Source organism: Choristoneura fumiferana, unplaced genomic scaffold (genome assembly GCF_025370935.1).
Source record: "Choristoneura fumiferana unplaced genomic scaffold, NRCan_CFum_1 Sck3bRy_61;HRSCAF=235_pilon, whole genome shotgun sequence".
NCBI lineage: Eukaryota > Metazoa > Arthropoda > Insecta > Lepidoptera > Tortricidae > Choristoneura > Choristoneura fumiferana.
Genome location: NW_027413047.1, coordinates 1,365 through 17,777, shown reverse-complemented (window position 1 = coordinate 17,777; position 16,413 = coordinate 1,365). Strand labels below are relative to the sequence as shown.

The following is a 16,413-nucleotide window of genomic DNA, read 5'->3' as shown; positions in this document are numbered from 1 at the left end:
TAAAAAAAGGGGGTGTGTCTTGTTCATAAAGTACAGCGGTAGGGTCCTTTTCGCTTAAAATCATAGGATTACGAGATCTGGAACAGTAATTCATTATTGTATAGTTGGCTTTCCAAAGAAAAAAAAAGAGACCAATTCTAGTATAAACTGATTACAAACGGCGCGAGCAGCGACAGCATGCAAATAGAGTATTTAAGAGAAAGCCAAGTTATGTGCCTGTTGATTTGCCAAAAGAATCTAACTTGATCATAATAGTATTTGATTACTGTAAATACCTCTAGCGATGAAGAAGAGATTTAATAATGCACAATAAACAAAATTACCCAATTTCATAATTGAATGCGATAGTGATTAAATTAATTACTTAACATGTATACATTTTATATGCTCCTAAGGGGCTTATCATAGAAAATTGAACAATTCTTCTTTGTCATATGCATATACAGTTGTTAATAAAGTCAGGCCAAGAACGGGTTGCAAGGGACATGCCTACCGCATACTCCATTTCCTCCATTATTAAAGTCACCTGTAACAAAAAAATGCAAACGGTCATTTAATTACAAATAAGCTCAAGACAGACAAAAGATATGAGGGGAGTAAACAACAATGAGTGAACAATAATGTATTAATAAAAATATATATACTAAATTATAAATGGTACAAGACAACTCACCCATTGGGTACGGGTCCTCTCTTGCTATTTTCAAGAATACACTTTTAAGCTTAGTGAGAACAGGCAGATGGTGGAACTTAGGAATGATAGGTTCTTGTTGGTCCTTACTCAATTAACGTCAAGGTTGAAATAACTCTGCCACAATGAAACAAACTCGAACATGACAGTCAGGTGTTCAAAGGTATACTGAAGACGCTGTCTTTTACTTTACTTATACAGTACGTTTAGGTCATTATCCAAATTCGATTCCATGAAGGTCTTATATGCCCATGGTCTCCTTATTGTACAATTTATTTTCTCCGCAACATTTATGAAACAACAAATCGTCGATATCAGTAGATGCAACATTCAACATTCGGGCTCCGGGTGTGTTATACGCTGCCAACAAAAACGCTGGGGCAGCTTTCGCCGCACAGTTACCACAGCAAAGTACACTTTAATTTGAGTAATTTTGTTGTTAATTCAAACAAATGAGAATATCACTCGAAATAAAAATAAATGACAGTCGCTTGACTTAATGCATTGGCGCTAAGTTTTTTTCTCACTACTACATATGTCCATAGACAAAATAGACGTAAAACGTTGTGGGCCGCAAGATAATGAGAAAGCAATATATATATAGCTAATGTTTAACGGAGAAATCTGCAAATTAATTGTGTTCATTAATTAAATTGGTAAAATCACAGCTAGGTGTTTTAAGATTAAATGCGAGCGAGGTATCGATTATCGACTACGTCAATGAGTCATCTCAACACCTAAAGTTCGTTTAGGGAGAGTACGCCGTCAGGTCCGATATCGGCATCGAACACCGCAGATCGGGCCCTGGAGCGAGTAAAATAAATATGTAAAATAATGATGCTAGATCGAAACCGACTAAATGTTGCGTTAAAAGGTTGAGATTTAAAATACTACCATACAGTTCATTCGCTTATCGACTTAGCATGCTGTGGATATGTTATTTACTTATCCATTCACCTAACAAAAGGGGAGAAATGACGACGCAACGTTTAAGGAAACTAGTACATCATACATTTTGAATTATAAAAAAAAGTAACAGTAATTGCTATTAGCTATAAAAGTAATAAAAATAATACGAGCGATACGAACAAAAGGGAGATATATGTAGTATGTTGTAATAGCTGGGTATAATAAATTAACTAGAATTAAAAGACTGCATAAACGGGGGGGTGTATTCTAACTTAGGCATTAATCCAAATCACTTGAACACGACTTGAATCAAACAAATTAAGGTTAGGATTCCGCAAAATTACTTACCATTTACGCTTATGTCGGATGGTGTGCGAACGAAAGGAATGGAGCGAAGTGGTCTTTGGTCCTCAAGTTTGTAGTAGCCGCTCAGTAACCTCGCAGTACACACCCGCGTTATTTAACATTTCGGATGGCCGCAAGCCAGAAATAAAACCTAAATAAAATCTAGCGAATGACCGGGATTACCAAAAATCGGTGGAAATATATTATTTGCTAATTAAATTAATCAGGAAAGATGTTAATAGCGATTATCAAAATTACGCTCTGGGCCTAAAACGGAACGTAGATGAATAACGTATGGAAACGGAACGGACCGGGTTGCGTTTTGATAGTCGTCCGGCAATATCTATAATCTTACAAAAAGAATAAGAAGGAAAACTAGGGTGTAAATTAGATGAAGAATTTTGAAATTATCGTAGAGTAGTCCGGGGTGCGTCATCAATGAAGTTGAGGAGGGCAAATATCGAAAGCGAACGAAGTCACTTGGAATTTCGTGTGTTGGCACTCGTAGGAGCAGTAACAGAACGCAGTCAGATGGCAGATAATTTTGTGGGCTTTATAAGCTAGCAAGATATAATATTTGTTATGGACAATATTGGGTGGTTGCTTGTTACATAATCGAAGTGATGAAATATTAAGTCCCTTTCAACAACCTTAATTTTAACGTTGAAAACACTACATCTAAGTTACTCTTATGGACTGGTGGTTTGTTATAGCGCGTGTGAAAAAGAGGTTGAGGAAGGATGAGTAGAGTGTGTTTTGGTTTCATAATCATTTGACCTGACGAAAAAATAAGGGACTTAACATCATAACAATGTGAGAGGCTATAACAAGTCAACAGTTCTGTGGGCAACTATGATGGTTTATCGGCGCTTAACCTTTGATACAGCACTCGTCAAATGGATTTCTTGTGCAGAAGGTGATAGGTTAAGTCATCAATGACATCAGCGTTGAAGCTGGCGCCAGAAATTCATTACTATACGATTTCCACCCAAGCAGATGCTAAGGTGCTAATGCTAAATCGTCACTACACTACACATTCACCCAAAGGACTAGTGTCCATGGTGCTGGAGGGATGTTTAGGGTTAGACTGTTGATTAACGGATGTTTATGGCCACGATGACGGATACCGTACTTTATGTACACTGATGCTTCGCGCTCAACCATCCAGCTTTGGAGGAGGGTATATTGGCGGCTCCATTTCCGGTCGACAGGCAGATGCAAGACTGGGTGGAGGAGCTGATATAGTGCTATTAGAGCTGACTGTCTCACAACCAGTTCCTCTGTCCGACGCTCCCTCGCGGTGTGATGAATGATCCATAATCAAACTGTCGAAAAGTCTGAAGATTCCTCTAGTTACTTTGGTCAATACCTTTTGGCATAAATACTCACCACGCCACAACTTTCATTCATGGGAAGAGCGCTTATAAATTAAAAGTGATAATTAAGACTCATATATTTGTGAAAGGTTGTTGAAATGTTTTTTCCAGTTTAACAGTTTCCACTTACAAAAACATTGGGGGTGATTGAAACGGAACAAGAGACACCTTGTACCGCTTCGTTCACAAATATATGAATAAATAAATAAATAAACATAAAATTAAATAACTACTGCAAAGTTCACAATGTATTAAATAAGCCTCTGCTGTTTACCATGTCTGGTCTCTATTATTCGGTTAATCGCTTAGCTATTTACCTAAATGATCACATTAAAAGAAAGGTGACTATATTTAATCACAAGTGAATACATGGATTCAAATAAAAATAATATACTTGATGATAAAACAATAAAGCTCTTCGATTTTCACAGCTCCATACATTATTCAAACTTAGAACTAACCTTCGCTTCCATTCATCTTACGGTGTTAATATGACTATCTCATTACAACCTTTATGAACTGTATTTCCTTCGCGTTCTAACACTTTCATTAATAAAAATGGGTAGTTCTCCTATTAGGCGCTGCCTCCCTAGTGATTCATATTGTAAATTTACTTTAAATGCATGGGATTTGGCCATAATCACAAACAAATTAAAAGCGAATAAAGAAGAATGTATCGTGCGTCTCATTGTCTGTCTCTTTTACATATTGTTTAGAATCAACCCTTAGGTTAATTCTTCATTCATTATTCAGAGTCGTTCACCTGTCTCGCTCTTACTCTTACAAACTCTATTTCTTTCGCACTCTGGCGACTCCATTCAAGCTGCAATATTCTTCTTTTATCGTTCGGAACTGACAGCCATATGTCTGTCTCGTTCTGACCTTCGCAAACTCTATTACTATCACACTCGAATGACTTAGTAAAACCGCGTAGTACTCCTGTTAGGTGATGCGTTCCTGGTGATTTATACTGTGAAAGATCCGGCTGGAAGCGCGAACATGGAGGCATATAGGGCCCGGGAAAGTTGTAGTTCAAGTACTTGTATACTCCTTATGACTCCTGTTATCCTGGTAGTTAGTGAGGTAGGAAATCCAGCTAGGTGCTTAGCTCGAGGAGAGCGTTAAGCATAAGGAGATTGAGTTATATATGTGACGTCGTGAAATGTAGGAATATATGTAAACGCCGGGATCGCGAGAGAAACCGTTGACTTTGTAATAATTCTTGTGGCAGGGGGCGTCGCTGTCGCATAGTATTACGCTATTGTATAAAGACTAGCTGTATGTGGAAGTGAAGGAATTAACTGTAACCCTTTAGACGGTTCTGTGTCCCTGGTAGTTCAAGACATAGTTACATACGCAAGGGTTTGTAGTGTACGAAACATATGAACCGCGGTTACCGTTTAAATAGCCCATGTGATAGGAGGCGCGGATAAACCCAGAAACCCTCAGGCCGCAGTTAACCCACTACGTGAATCGCCGCAGTATCTGTAATAGGCTGAGCATAGGGAGATAGAGAAGTTGGTACTGATACCGCTGTCTTGTAAACGCGCTTTATGGCTAAAAGTGGGGCTGTCCGACTAAACTTCGTAGACTCATGAATCGCGCTTCACGAGCCGTCACTATCTTTGTAGCAATACGTATAGTAGGAGATGGGGATGTGTACGTAGGCACCGTTATAGCTAGAGTGTCCTATAAAGCAGTAAGTCGAGGTGTATGTGTAGGTGTCGCTCCCGGATAAGACTCCTTAGGCGTTTCTGTCTCCCTAGTAGGATAAAGCGCAGTTAGATGAGCAAGGGCTCGTATTGTATGAGGCACAGGAACGGCAGCTAACGATTAAATAGTTAATATCGTAGGAAATACAGTTGCGGTGGTAAAGGCGTTAGTTGCATTTAATATATAAAGCGCCGCTGTCTCTGTAGGGGTAGGAGATACAGTTGACGCTTGGGCAGCTCGAAATGGAGTGCCTTGAACGTCGTAACCGCTGTAGTGGGACATACAATAGGAAACGGAGGTAAATGTTTAGGCGGCCTAGTAGATGGAAACGCATCGCGTGGGCCACTGGAGACACAGTAGTTGGACTTGAGGCAGGAGGCGTATATGTATATGTAGGCGCCGCGGTCGCATAGTATTACGCTATAGTATAAAGACTAGCTGTATGAAGAAGTGTAGAAATTAACTGTAACCCTTTAGGCGGTTCTGTCTCCCTGGTAGTCGAAGACACAGTTAGAGACACAGAAGCTTGAATTGTAGGAAACCCTTGGGCCACAGCTAGCTTGTAAATAGCTCGTGTGACAGGAAAAGCCATTACGGCCGTAGAATCCTTAGGTTTACGAAACACGGGAGGCATCGTTGTCTCTGGAGTAATAGGAAATATAACTGAAGTTCAAGTAGCTCGAAACTAGATGCTTAGAACGCCACGGCCTGTGTAATAGTCCGTACGCTAGGAGATGGCGGAGGAGGCTTAAGCGTTTCTGGCTCTCGGAACACATAGTATGAGACGTCGATATAGTAGGGAACGTATATGTGCACGTAGACACCGCTGCCTCGTAACAATTCGCAATAGTATTAAGTCTAGCTGTTTGCCAAAGTGTAGGAATTGCTTGTAACCCCTTAAACGCTTCTGTCTCCCTGGTAGTTGAAAACGCGGTTGTAGGCGCAAGGGCGCGAAGTGTAGAAAACTCTCGGGTCGCTACTGTCCCAGTAATAGCTTGTATGATAGGAAACGCAGTTGTTCCAGTAAAAGCTCGAAGTTTACGAAACGCATGAGACACCGTTGTCTTTGAAAGAATAGGAAGTGTAGCTATTGGTTAAGTAGCTCGAAACGCGATACTCGAAACGCCGCTGTCTCTGCAGTAGGACGAGTGCTAGGAAATGAAGGAATTTACTTAAGCTCTCCGGACGCCGGAAACGCATAGCACGAAACGCCGGTGACGCAGCAGTAGTATGTATAACAGGAAGTGTAGGTGTACGCGCGGAAGGCGCTGCCACACTGAATCGCGCTGTAGTAGGAGTCTTAGCTGTGTACGTAAACGCCGGTATTACATAAAACCTCTTAAGCGGCTCTGTCTCCCTAGTAGTCTAAAACACAGGTATAGGCGCTGCAGTATGGATTGTGGGAAAACCTTGAACAGCAGCTGTAGTTGTAAACGCTTGTATGATAGGAAATGCAGTTGTTCCAGTAAGAGCTCGAAGTTTACGAAACGCATGAGACGCCGTTGTCTATGAAAGAATAGGAAGTGTAGCTGTTGGTTAAGTAGCTCGAAACGCGATACTCGAAACGCCGCTGTCTCTGCAGTAGGACGAGTGCTAGGAAATGAAGGAATTTACTTAAGCTCTCCGGACGCCGGAAACGCATAGCACGAAACGCCGTTGGCGCTGCAGTAGTATGTGTAACAGGAAGTGTAGGTATACGCGCGGGAGGCGCTGCCGCACGGAATCGCGCAATAGTAGGAGTCTTAGCTGTGTACGTAAACACCGGTATTACATAAAACCTCTTAAGCGGCTCTGTCTTCTTAGTAACCTAAAACACAGGTGTAGGCGCAGTCGTATGAATTGTAGGAAAACCTTGAATAGCTACTGTAGTTGTAGACGCTTGGATGTTAGGAAGCGCAGTTGTAACCGTAGGAGCATAAAGCGCGCGAGATGCGCGAGACTTAGCTGAAGCGATATGCGGAAGGGCCCGAAATGCAAGGAAACGAGGGAACGCAGTCGGCCGGAGGCGCAGCAATATTAAGAAAACCTCTTAACGGCGCTGGCGCCTTAGTAGCTGGGGAAACAGGAAGTGCTTATAGAGCAGGAAATGTAGGAGTGTTAGCAGTATTAGCAGGTGGGGTAGATGTAGTTATAGCAGGAATACACGCTGTCGCACAAAAAAACTATAAAAAGGGCTGCGGCTCGTAGGAACGGATAGTCAACTTTGGGTTCTTTCAAGTGCAGGTCGTTACGCTGCTGGGTAATTGATCTACATAGTAACTACGCGATTTTATTTGTATATAAGCTGGCGGGCTGGCAGTGTTAGGCCGATGTCGCTGGGGTTACCCACGCGTTTTGTTTCGGTCTTTTCGCTGTTAGTTCTCCAGGCTTCATTTTTGTGTTTGTGAATAGCTGGCGGGGTGGTAGCGGAGCCGATGTCGCTAGGGGAGTACCCATGCGTTTTGTTTCGGTTCCTTTGCTACTAGTCTTCCAGCTTAGTTCTTTATTCTGTGAGGTCTGATTTGAGCCTCGGGGTTGGATACCTTGCGGTGCTAACGAAAACCCCCGCTAGAATCTCCGCGGTCACCATTACCCAGGAACCAGGAACTGTGAGGTCAGATATGTATTTCTTTATCTTGTGCAACGAGTCATGTAAGTACGCCCTTGTTAACTTTACTCATTTACTGTTGTGTGCTATATATATAATATATGTGCGCTTAGGGACATCTAATACGAAAATAGAAAAATAATAAAAAAATAATCTATTAAAATTTCTATGTCTAAGGTTGACACAATTATGGGATACCTACTAATAATTCCATTCAAAGAAAATTCTCGACATTTATGTGTTATATTTGGTCAAAGCTAGGCATGTAGCAAAGTTCTATTCTTGACAGGGGAACGCTATTCATGTACTGAGAGCCAGACTGAATAAATCGTAAATGTATAAACTATCTGCTATCGACAGATTCTTACAAAATAATAATATAATTAATTGCAGTATTCTTAAAGTGGGTAACTTATATTGTGTTTGACTGTACAGACGGGGAGACCATTACCTCCATCCAATAGATATTAAGTTGGTTGGTATTCTATTTCTCTAAGATAAATCCATAGGTAGTGAATGAATACTACTTACCTGCATAGCAAATAATCTGCCTTTACTTGATAGGATAAGAATACCCAAATTGAAATCTATAACCCGGTCTATAAACAGGTGGGAGGTAATTAGGGGGGGACAATAATTTATACATATAATATATATATTAACCCCTTCTACATTAACCTCAAGCTTATAATTAATCGTTGAAATTGGTGATGTAGATTATTTCCAAATAAATCCTATATTCTTCATGAGTATTCAATCAATACAAATACAAGCTATAGTAAGAGTAAACCTAACACCTAGTACATTAATATATTATAGCAAAGAAAAATATATTTCATCTACAAACAACTCTCAAGCATTATCGCTTGTGATTATATACTTTACCTAGGTACAACATTTTAGCTTGCACTTGAGTCCAGAATTCCACCATTGTGGAACTAACAAAGCTAAAAATTAGAACTGGTAGGCGGATGAGAATTTGCTGTATACTATTGACTAACTAATCACTGGAATGTTGTTGTGAGCTTTTATTATTAAATAGAAATCATATAAGTTCTTATGGTTAATTTATCAATTAAATAAACTATTTATAGCAAGAGTACTTTTGCCATACCATTATATTATAGGAAGGAAAACCCAAATGCTATTTCTAATTGACTTGTATATACCGACTTTATGAATTTTATCACCTGGTGGACACATAAGTATATTACCTATATACAACTTTATTATCCTGCATTTGAGCCCTAGAATGCTCTTTATTTACTTAACTAATCCATTTAATTCTGTGTGCTTATTTCCAATTGCTGAAGTAAAATGGAAAACTTATAATACCATATTCCTGTTCTACCTATCGCTCACACAATATCCTTATAGTGTGGGTAGTATTCTGTATATCCCATTATACTATAGCAAAAGGAAACATTATCTTATTCTCATTTTGTTTGTGTTTTATCAAACTGTTTTCATTTGGCTTATTTTACTGTTTTTATTTTACACTGTGTTTTTACTAATCCTGTGTTCTTCCCTTCTTAGCATTTTAGAAATCTTGGTTTGTTATTATAGCTAGGTGTTTTAAAAGTCATGATTTTAATAAACTTCACAGACCTATATAATCACTAGGTTAATCTCCTTAAATCTTAGATATTTTACTATGTTCTACCATAAGCATTTATTAATGCGCTTTATTTCAGAAGGTCATACTTTATAGCTATACTTGTTCCTCTCAAGTAATCATGGATACAACTTGCCCCTGTTCCCCTAACAGCATTCCATAACATACTACAGCATTCTATGTTCCTAGTCAAATTAGTTATTTTCTAGTAATGTGTTCTTAGCTGCGTTATAGGTAGGTAGATAATTAGTTGTAGCTTAAATTCAGACCAACCAATCTTTACTTCTTCACTAAAAGTACCGTATGGGTTACCTAGGACGGACACAACGAAGGGTCAATCATTTTATTTAGGCACTAGACAACCACTAGACGATCACATGGCCAAATCAAATCATCACGCTATCATATAGTAGGTTTCAGACTTCTCAGCAGGACTCATAAGCTCTAGTTATATAGGTAGGCTGCACATAGGTAGGTCATAGCTTTGAGCTTAGGAGCTTTTGTTTAATTAGGAGTTTGAACTTAGGTCGAACTTTTAGTAGGTTTAGCTTTGAGCTTGGTAGAGATGCGTTTTAGGTTTGCGAGGGAGGGCAAAAAAGTTTTATTGGGGGGGGTTCGTTACAATATGTCGTGAAGTGATTTGTCGATTCCGCACGTCTCCGCTCCGCTTCAATCAAAGCGTTCTTAGGACAGTTCCTAGATATTACAAATATGTGGTTACCTCAAAACTTGGTTAGTGCACACGATGACAGGCCGCTGCGAGTTGTCCAGGTTGTCCTTGAGTTGGAGGACAGCGTGGACCCACAGGAACTGTCCCGACCGCCGCTGTAGCCTCAGGAGCGCGATGCAAGAGCGCTCTTGCTCTGACTGGGTTACTGGGGGACAAATAGATGGTCACATTTCATCACCATCTTCATCATCATCCACATCATCACCATCATCAATATTATCATCATTACCATCATCATCATTTCAGCAGTAAGTAGGACGTCCACTGTTGGATATAGTCCTCCCCCATACAACTCCAGTTGCTTCGGTCGGAAGCGACTTGCATCCACCATTAACCCGCGGGTTTAACCGGGTCATCCGTCGATCTCGTTGATGGACGTCCTACGCAACGCTGCTGCGGATAGGCAAGATAGTCATCGTCATCAACCGAAAGACGTCTATTACTAGACAGTACAGGGTTCCTCCAAGCATATGTACCACAATGACCGGTCCTGCATCACCCGCGTTCATCGCATCCTGCGACCTGTACCAGGTCATTATGTACTGTATTTAACACATTCAAAATAAGATAAAACTTTCGCAATCCTAAACCAAATCCACAGAGCATTCAGTGCAAATCAATAGAACACTTAATCATTTAACAAATCCAAAGCCAACTGTGTGAATTGCGCTAATCGAACGAATCGAAATTAGACTATTGTTAATGAACAGATTATCAAGCGATAGCTAAATAATGTGGCGTCTAACTAGACACATTTGTGGCGCGTACCAAATGAAAATATCCGCCACACGAATCCCAGTGAATATTGAATGTTATGTAGTATTGCTAAGGAGTCGATAGTCCAGTGTTGGGTGGTATAAAAAGGCGTTGATGTGTCTAGAGGCTCAGTAAACAGTGACAATGTTATGATAGTAATTTACATGATCCCGGAATGGCCTGGTCGATGATGGTGCGTAAGCGCATGACCTTATACGGCGTCCGATTCATCCATCGGCGTCGTAAAAGGTTCGGTTTGTTTGTTGATCAAATTAGCCGATAAGATTTGAGTTTAGTTTGTTTTGATTGGGAGTTTTTATTGTGATTTGAACTACGAGTATGGTTATGACGCGTAAAAAAATGGTGGAATCAAATAGTACTCGTGAGTATTAGTGATCTTCTTAAGTTTTTTACCTATAGCTCTAACAACTCTACTCTAACTAAACTCTTTGGCTTAAACTTAACTTCATAATCAACCTAATAATTAAGGTTCTAATGATCTTCTGTCGCTGTTTAATTTAGTTTAGTTTATTTATTCACTCAACATAACAATTACATTATATAAATACATTAAGTCAGATTATATAAGAATTTATGCTGAGATCGTCAAAATTTGTAAAAATAAGCAAATATAAAAAACAATCAATAAAATACAATGTCAAAATAAATTAAATTCGTCCTCAAGGGGGAGTTGTCAAGAAATCAAATTATTAATTATGTCAATGAAAAGTACAAAAAAAAACTATAAATAAATGGTATCTCAAATAGGGATCGTCATAACAAAATAAATTTACTTAAAACATATTTACAAATATTCAAATAATGTCAAGAAAAGATTATTTCCGAAAACTCACTTACAGAATACAGAGGGTTATCCATCAAAAGGCTTTTCACCCGGCGACCGAATGCCTCTTCGCTCAGGTCAATTATTCCTAGCTGTCAAGTAATTCCTTGGCTGATGAAGGTCTAGTGATTGTTATTTGGCGCTCGTTTAATCGTTTCCTTTGAGATCCTGTATGCTTAGTTTCTTAAAAAGAGTTGTATGAAATACGTTGTAGGCAGCTATGTAGGTATTATTTTTAATAACACTGGGCTTAAAATAAGCTGTGCTAAGAATTTAGTGTCTATTTTTACGTTTTAAGGAAAAAAAAACACTATGTTTTCATCAGTCTTATCATGACCAGTAGGTAAATCGAACTTTAACGTCTAACATGAAATTATTGGTATTAATGCTCAATTTTTAAGTATTCCTTTCATTATAAATGTGACAATTTCTGTTATATCTGATTTACCTTTACGTCTTTAAATTTTTTACATATATTAAATAATAAATGCAAAAGTGTGTGTTTGTAACGGATGGATGGTTTTGGATGAAATTTGGTATGTAGGTAGTACATCTGCAATAGTATATAGAAATCTACTTAAAATATGTTTTGACTAATGAACCAGAAATGGAGCACCTAGACATTTTGTGTAATATTTAGCTACTCAACAAATCATTTAAATAATGTGCGTAATATGTAATTAATTAAACACAATCTAATTGCATGGCAGGACATCGATAACAGTTTACTGCACTAATGATGATTTATTGATTGGCTTTGCGGACTTTATGTAGGTGGCCTATGTATGTTACTTATATTGCAAACGCTGATCTAGTTTGAATAGGTTTTTGGTAGGAGGTAAAGAAACTAAATTCAGTCTCTCTCAATGCTGTGTAATGTAGTGTGTGTATGTAAGATGAACGTAAAAGGGCGACACAAATGTATATATTTTTTCGTGCAATGTCTCGTTCATAAGTTGAGTAGATAGTTTGAAGCAGTGCGTTTAATGCAAAGACAAAAATACCTATATACGTACGTTTTTTAATTTTGTCAATTCAAAGACATTTAAATCCTTCCTAATTTATATCACGTTTGACAAATGTATTAGCGTGAGTGTAGATTTTGTTGTTGTGTATGAAAAGCAGACCGAGAGTAGCCAGACGGAGGTGGCGACTTCAGAAGGGACTAGCAAGACTTAGCTGCCGACAGGGGGAGATGGAAACCCGAGAGAGAGAGGCCATGCCTAGCTGTGTGACATAGACAATGGCTAAAAAAAATATGATAATCAAAAATTAATCTAGCTAACTTTGAAATTTAGAATAGAGCATTAGATGTGTCGTGTCATCCACAAAGCAGTTCTTTTATGGGAACAGGTGCATAATAATCTCTTAACTAACCATCTCAAAATATAATGATTAATACGGGACCATTTTGTAATCATATCAATCTTTTTATTATAATATTATCATTAATAAAACATGGTTCAATAGAAATGAACAATAGTACTTCACGGCATATCATTTACAAAGGTCACCGCACACGGACCCGTCCTTGTCGTTCTCGATTATCGAATCATTCGAATGATGACTCGAGCTCCGATGCATCGATTGCCAACCACATTAAGTTTTTAACAACTGTATTTCTCCAACACTCCCACGATAAAGAACCTTGTGTAGAAGCAAGTAGATTCAAGGAGCGTGCATGTGTGTTAGTACGTTTGTCGGAGAATAATGAGGGTTAATGCCAGACGGTTATTTGTGCAATCTCGACTGTTGGTTTTAGAGCCAAGAAGAGATTGACGACTGCTTTGATTGTGGTCGGGTCTAACTGCCAGCTTGTTTATCTTCGGGCACTTATTTTGTTCGTACATATTGTTAAAGTGTGTTTGATTTGCTGTTTCTGAGACCAACCTACGCGGTACGGCTAATGGTGTAATGATATGGATAGTCGTTGAAATAACTAATCGTTAGTTTTAGTATTTGACAGGAGCACCTACGAGCCGAGTTTAATGGGGTTAATTTTGTTAAATAAAAATGTCAAGTGTCACTTTAGAATTGTAGATAACTCGAGACATATGGTGATTAGTTTGAGTGACAATCCGAACTGGGCCTGAGTGGGAACTACGGCTCAAGTCCTCTCATTCTGAGAGGAAGCCTGTGCCCAGCATAGGAACGTATATAGCCTGCGATGATGGATGTCGACTTAACAAATCTTAAGTCGGTCCTGCATGTTTTAGCCGAAGACTACAAAATAAATAACTGCCAAGGAAGCGTGACCTCCCCCTCCAGCGTTTGACCTCGGAAGCACATCTTCACGTTCAAAACATAAGAAAGTGTTCCAATTTTGCATTTGCTCCCAGCTGCGAGCTTTCCGTCAAGCGGCGAGTCACGAATCCTGCGCAACCGTTCCGCGATCACGTCATTAACAGGTACAGTATAGTGCATGGGTTAGGGATAGGGTTGCCAAATGGTAGAAGAGAAGGGTAAGTCCTTATTTACCTAAGCTTGCTGAAAATATGTGCCTTGTCGAGAGAGAGCAACAGACTAAGGGGCTGTTTTACCAAACATTGATTAATTTTAACTGACGGATAAATGTGACGCCGTCTCCGTTTATTCGAACGAAACAAACAGAGATGGCATTACATTTATCCGTCAAATAAATTTAATCAATGGTAGGTAATACTTCAAAAATATGTCACTTATTTATTTATTTGTAAATAAAAAATTACAGCATTACAGGTAAAACACCAATGCGCTATAAAATTAAAATCATACAAAAAATAGATACACAAAAAGACATTTTTATGCACACATACAAAAAAAACGAAAGTCATAAGAAGGGTTTTATGATTATTTCTTTAAAAAAACCAAGTACTTTCAAAGAATAAAAAAACTCATTTAATAAATGTCTTCCTTTTCTACAGGAAACTCCCCCTTTTTTTAATCCTGTCTGCCCTTTTTCAATTTCTTATCTAGCAACCCTAGTTGAGGTCGAATTTTATTTGCTTATAATGTGACAGTTGGTTCGAGCTGTCGATTTATTCGATTTAATCTCTCACGTAGTGTAAGTTAAGCGTTCACACACGATTGTCACGCGCGAGCCATCTCGCTTTCACTGGAGCGTGTGAGGCCTCAACTTGTGGATACCGTTTATTATAAACGCTCTACGTTGTCGTAGGTTATCGATAATGATCATGAGATTGGTATTAAGATATTATATCGCTTGTGTTTTCTCTTTGCGTTATTGCAAGGTAAAATAAGCAAGTAATTCTGTTGTGAAGTCGGTTGCACAGAACTAACACAAAGAGGAGTGTAGAAGTGTTATTGTAAATATTCCTCTAGGACCAATGTCGCTATGCATTAGTTTTTCACTTTTTCAGATTTGAACCAGTTTTTGAGCAATCAACTTCGATATAGACTAACGTGATTTATCCAGATGGGAACCTCGCATCCTTGTCTTTAGCTCATTCATGTAACATTTCCAATTCTCTTTCCTTTTTTTTTCTCTTTATATTGATTCGAATCAAATACACAAATTTCATTAATATTTTTATTAATTTTGTTAAAATTGAATGAAAATTAATGACGAGCAGGACGTCACATGGAATTTTAACTGGCTATTATCCTCATCATTTTTTGTTTAATTTAAGTACAAAGCAAAATAGATGTCCAACGTCTTCTGATAATCTAAATAGATTTTTTTTTTTACCCAAGAAACTATCCAATTATACTTGTCATGCAGGCGTGGCTGTCCTGGAAGTCTAGTCACAGCAGTGGCGAAGCGTCTATAGAACCCGATTCCCACCGGCTTGCCCAATATTTGCAAAATAGTTAGGACAACAGGAAGTTCAGGATTTGTAAAAGATGTACAAGCGATTTTGCTTCGACTTTACCATGAAATATCTGACGTTTCGCCACAGGTATGTCTTTTTTTTAGTTTTAGTTTATTAAATATACTTACTTAATCTATGTTTGCTCTGTGCCTCCTTGCAGCAATCTGGATGCAGCAGATGGTACCAACTCACGCCGTGCAAGGAACTCCTCTCCCAGCCCAGATGCCACTCGCTACTGGTAAAAAAAAATATTATGTACTTGCTATTCAAAATATGTACTGTACAATCACAAGCACCAATGTCTGACACAACCAAACGTGCTGCGTGCATCAGATGATATGACTCTATTTTTAGGGCAGGTACAGGTAGGACGTGTGAGATATTGTTACCCCGCTCCGCTGTGGCCGGTGACTGTACATTAAACGTCATTCAAATAATGGACTTATAAAATAAATTATGCCCATACATATAGCCGCGATTACACTGAGTTGTTCACCTAACGAACGTCGTCAAACTACTTAGGCGTCTTATACTACCGTGTTTTTAACACTTTTGCGGGCCCCGCATGCAGCATGCGGCGAACGACTTAGTGTAATTGCCGCTTATGTTAGGGAAGGATATTTCGGCATTTATTCAAGCCGAACTACCTGGCTTTAACTAAACTAATTATTATGATTAAAATGTGAAAATAACAAATCTTAATGAAAAATTAAGGTGGCTTTGTTAAATTACAAGTTGCATTGAAAATTAATTGCTCAGGAGCCTTCATCAAATAAAATAATCAACTCTCAAAGAGGATCACAATTCGAAGTAAAATTAAATCATAACTTATTATGCAAACATCAATTGAAATCCATCTTATTGTGAGAACAGCGCAAGGTCCAAGTGATTGATCGATGTGTTGACCCCGTCGATATTTGTTCTGTTATGTCAAGTTCACTTTAATTACTTCGGTTAAAATAAGAACTGTCTCACATGATATCTGTTATATTAGAGCTATCGTCACCTGGGCAGATGGTAGAAAAAACGAAGGCT

At 38.7% G+C, this 16,413-nt stretch overlaps 1 protein-coding gene and 1 long non-coding RNA gene across 2 annotated transcripts; both read right to left on the bottom strand.

The window, feature by feature from the left end:
* Positions 1–377: 377 nt before the first annotated feature.
* Positions 378–914, bottom strand: LOC141445219 (uncharacterized). Its single transcript, XR_012453299.1, has 2 exons — positions 674–914; positions 378–526 (listed from the first exon to the last, which is right to left on the bottom strand). It is a non-coding gene; the product is annotated as an uncharacterized lncRNA (long non-coding RNA).
* A 9,039-nt stretch (positions 915–9,953) lies between these two features.
* On the bottom strand, positions 9,954–15,610 carry LOC141445218 (PAS domain-containing protein cky-1-like; the record flags this gene model as incomplete). The annotated part of the gene is made up of 2 exons (XM_074111003.1): positions 9,954–10,111; positions 15,507–15,610. Coding segments are annotated over 2 exons (262 nt in total), but the record flags the coding sequence as incomplete, so codon positions are not given.
* Between the last annotated feature and the right edge of the window lie 803 nt (positions 15,611–16,413).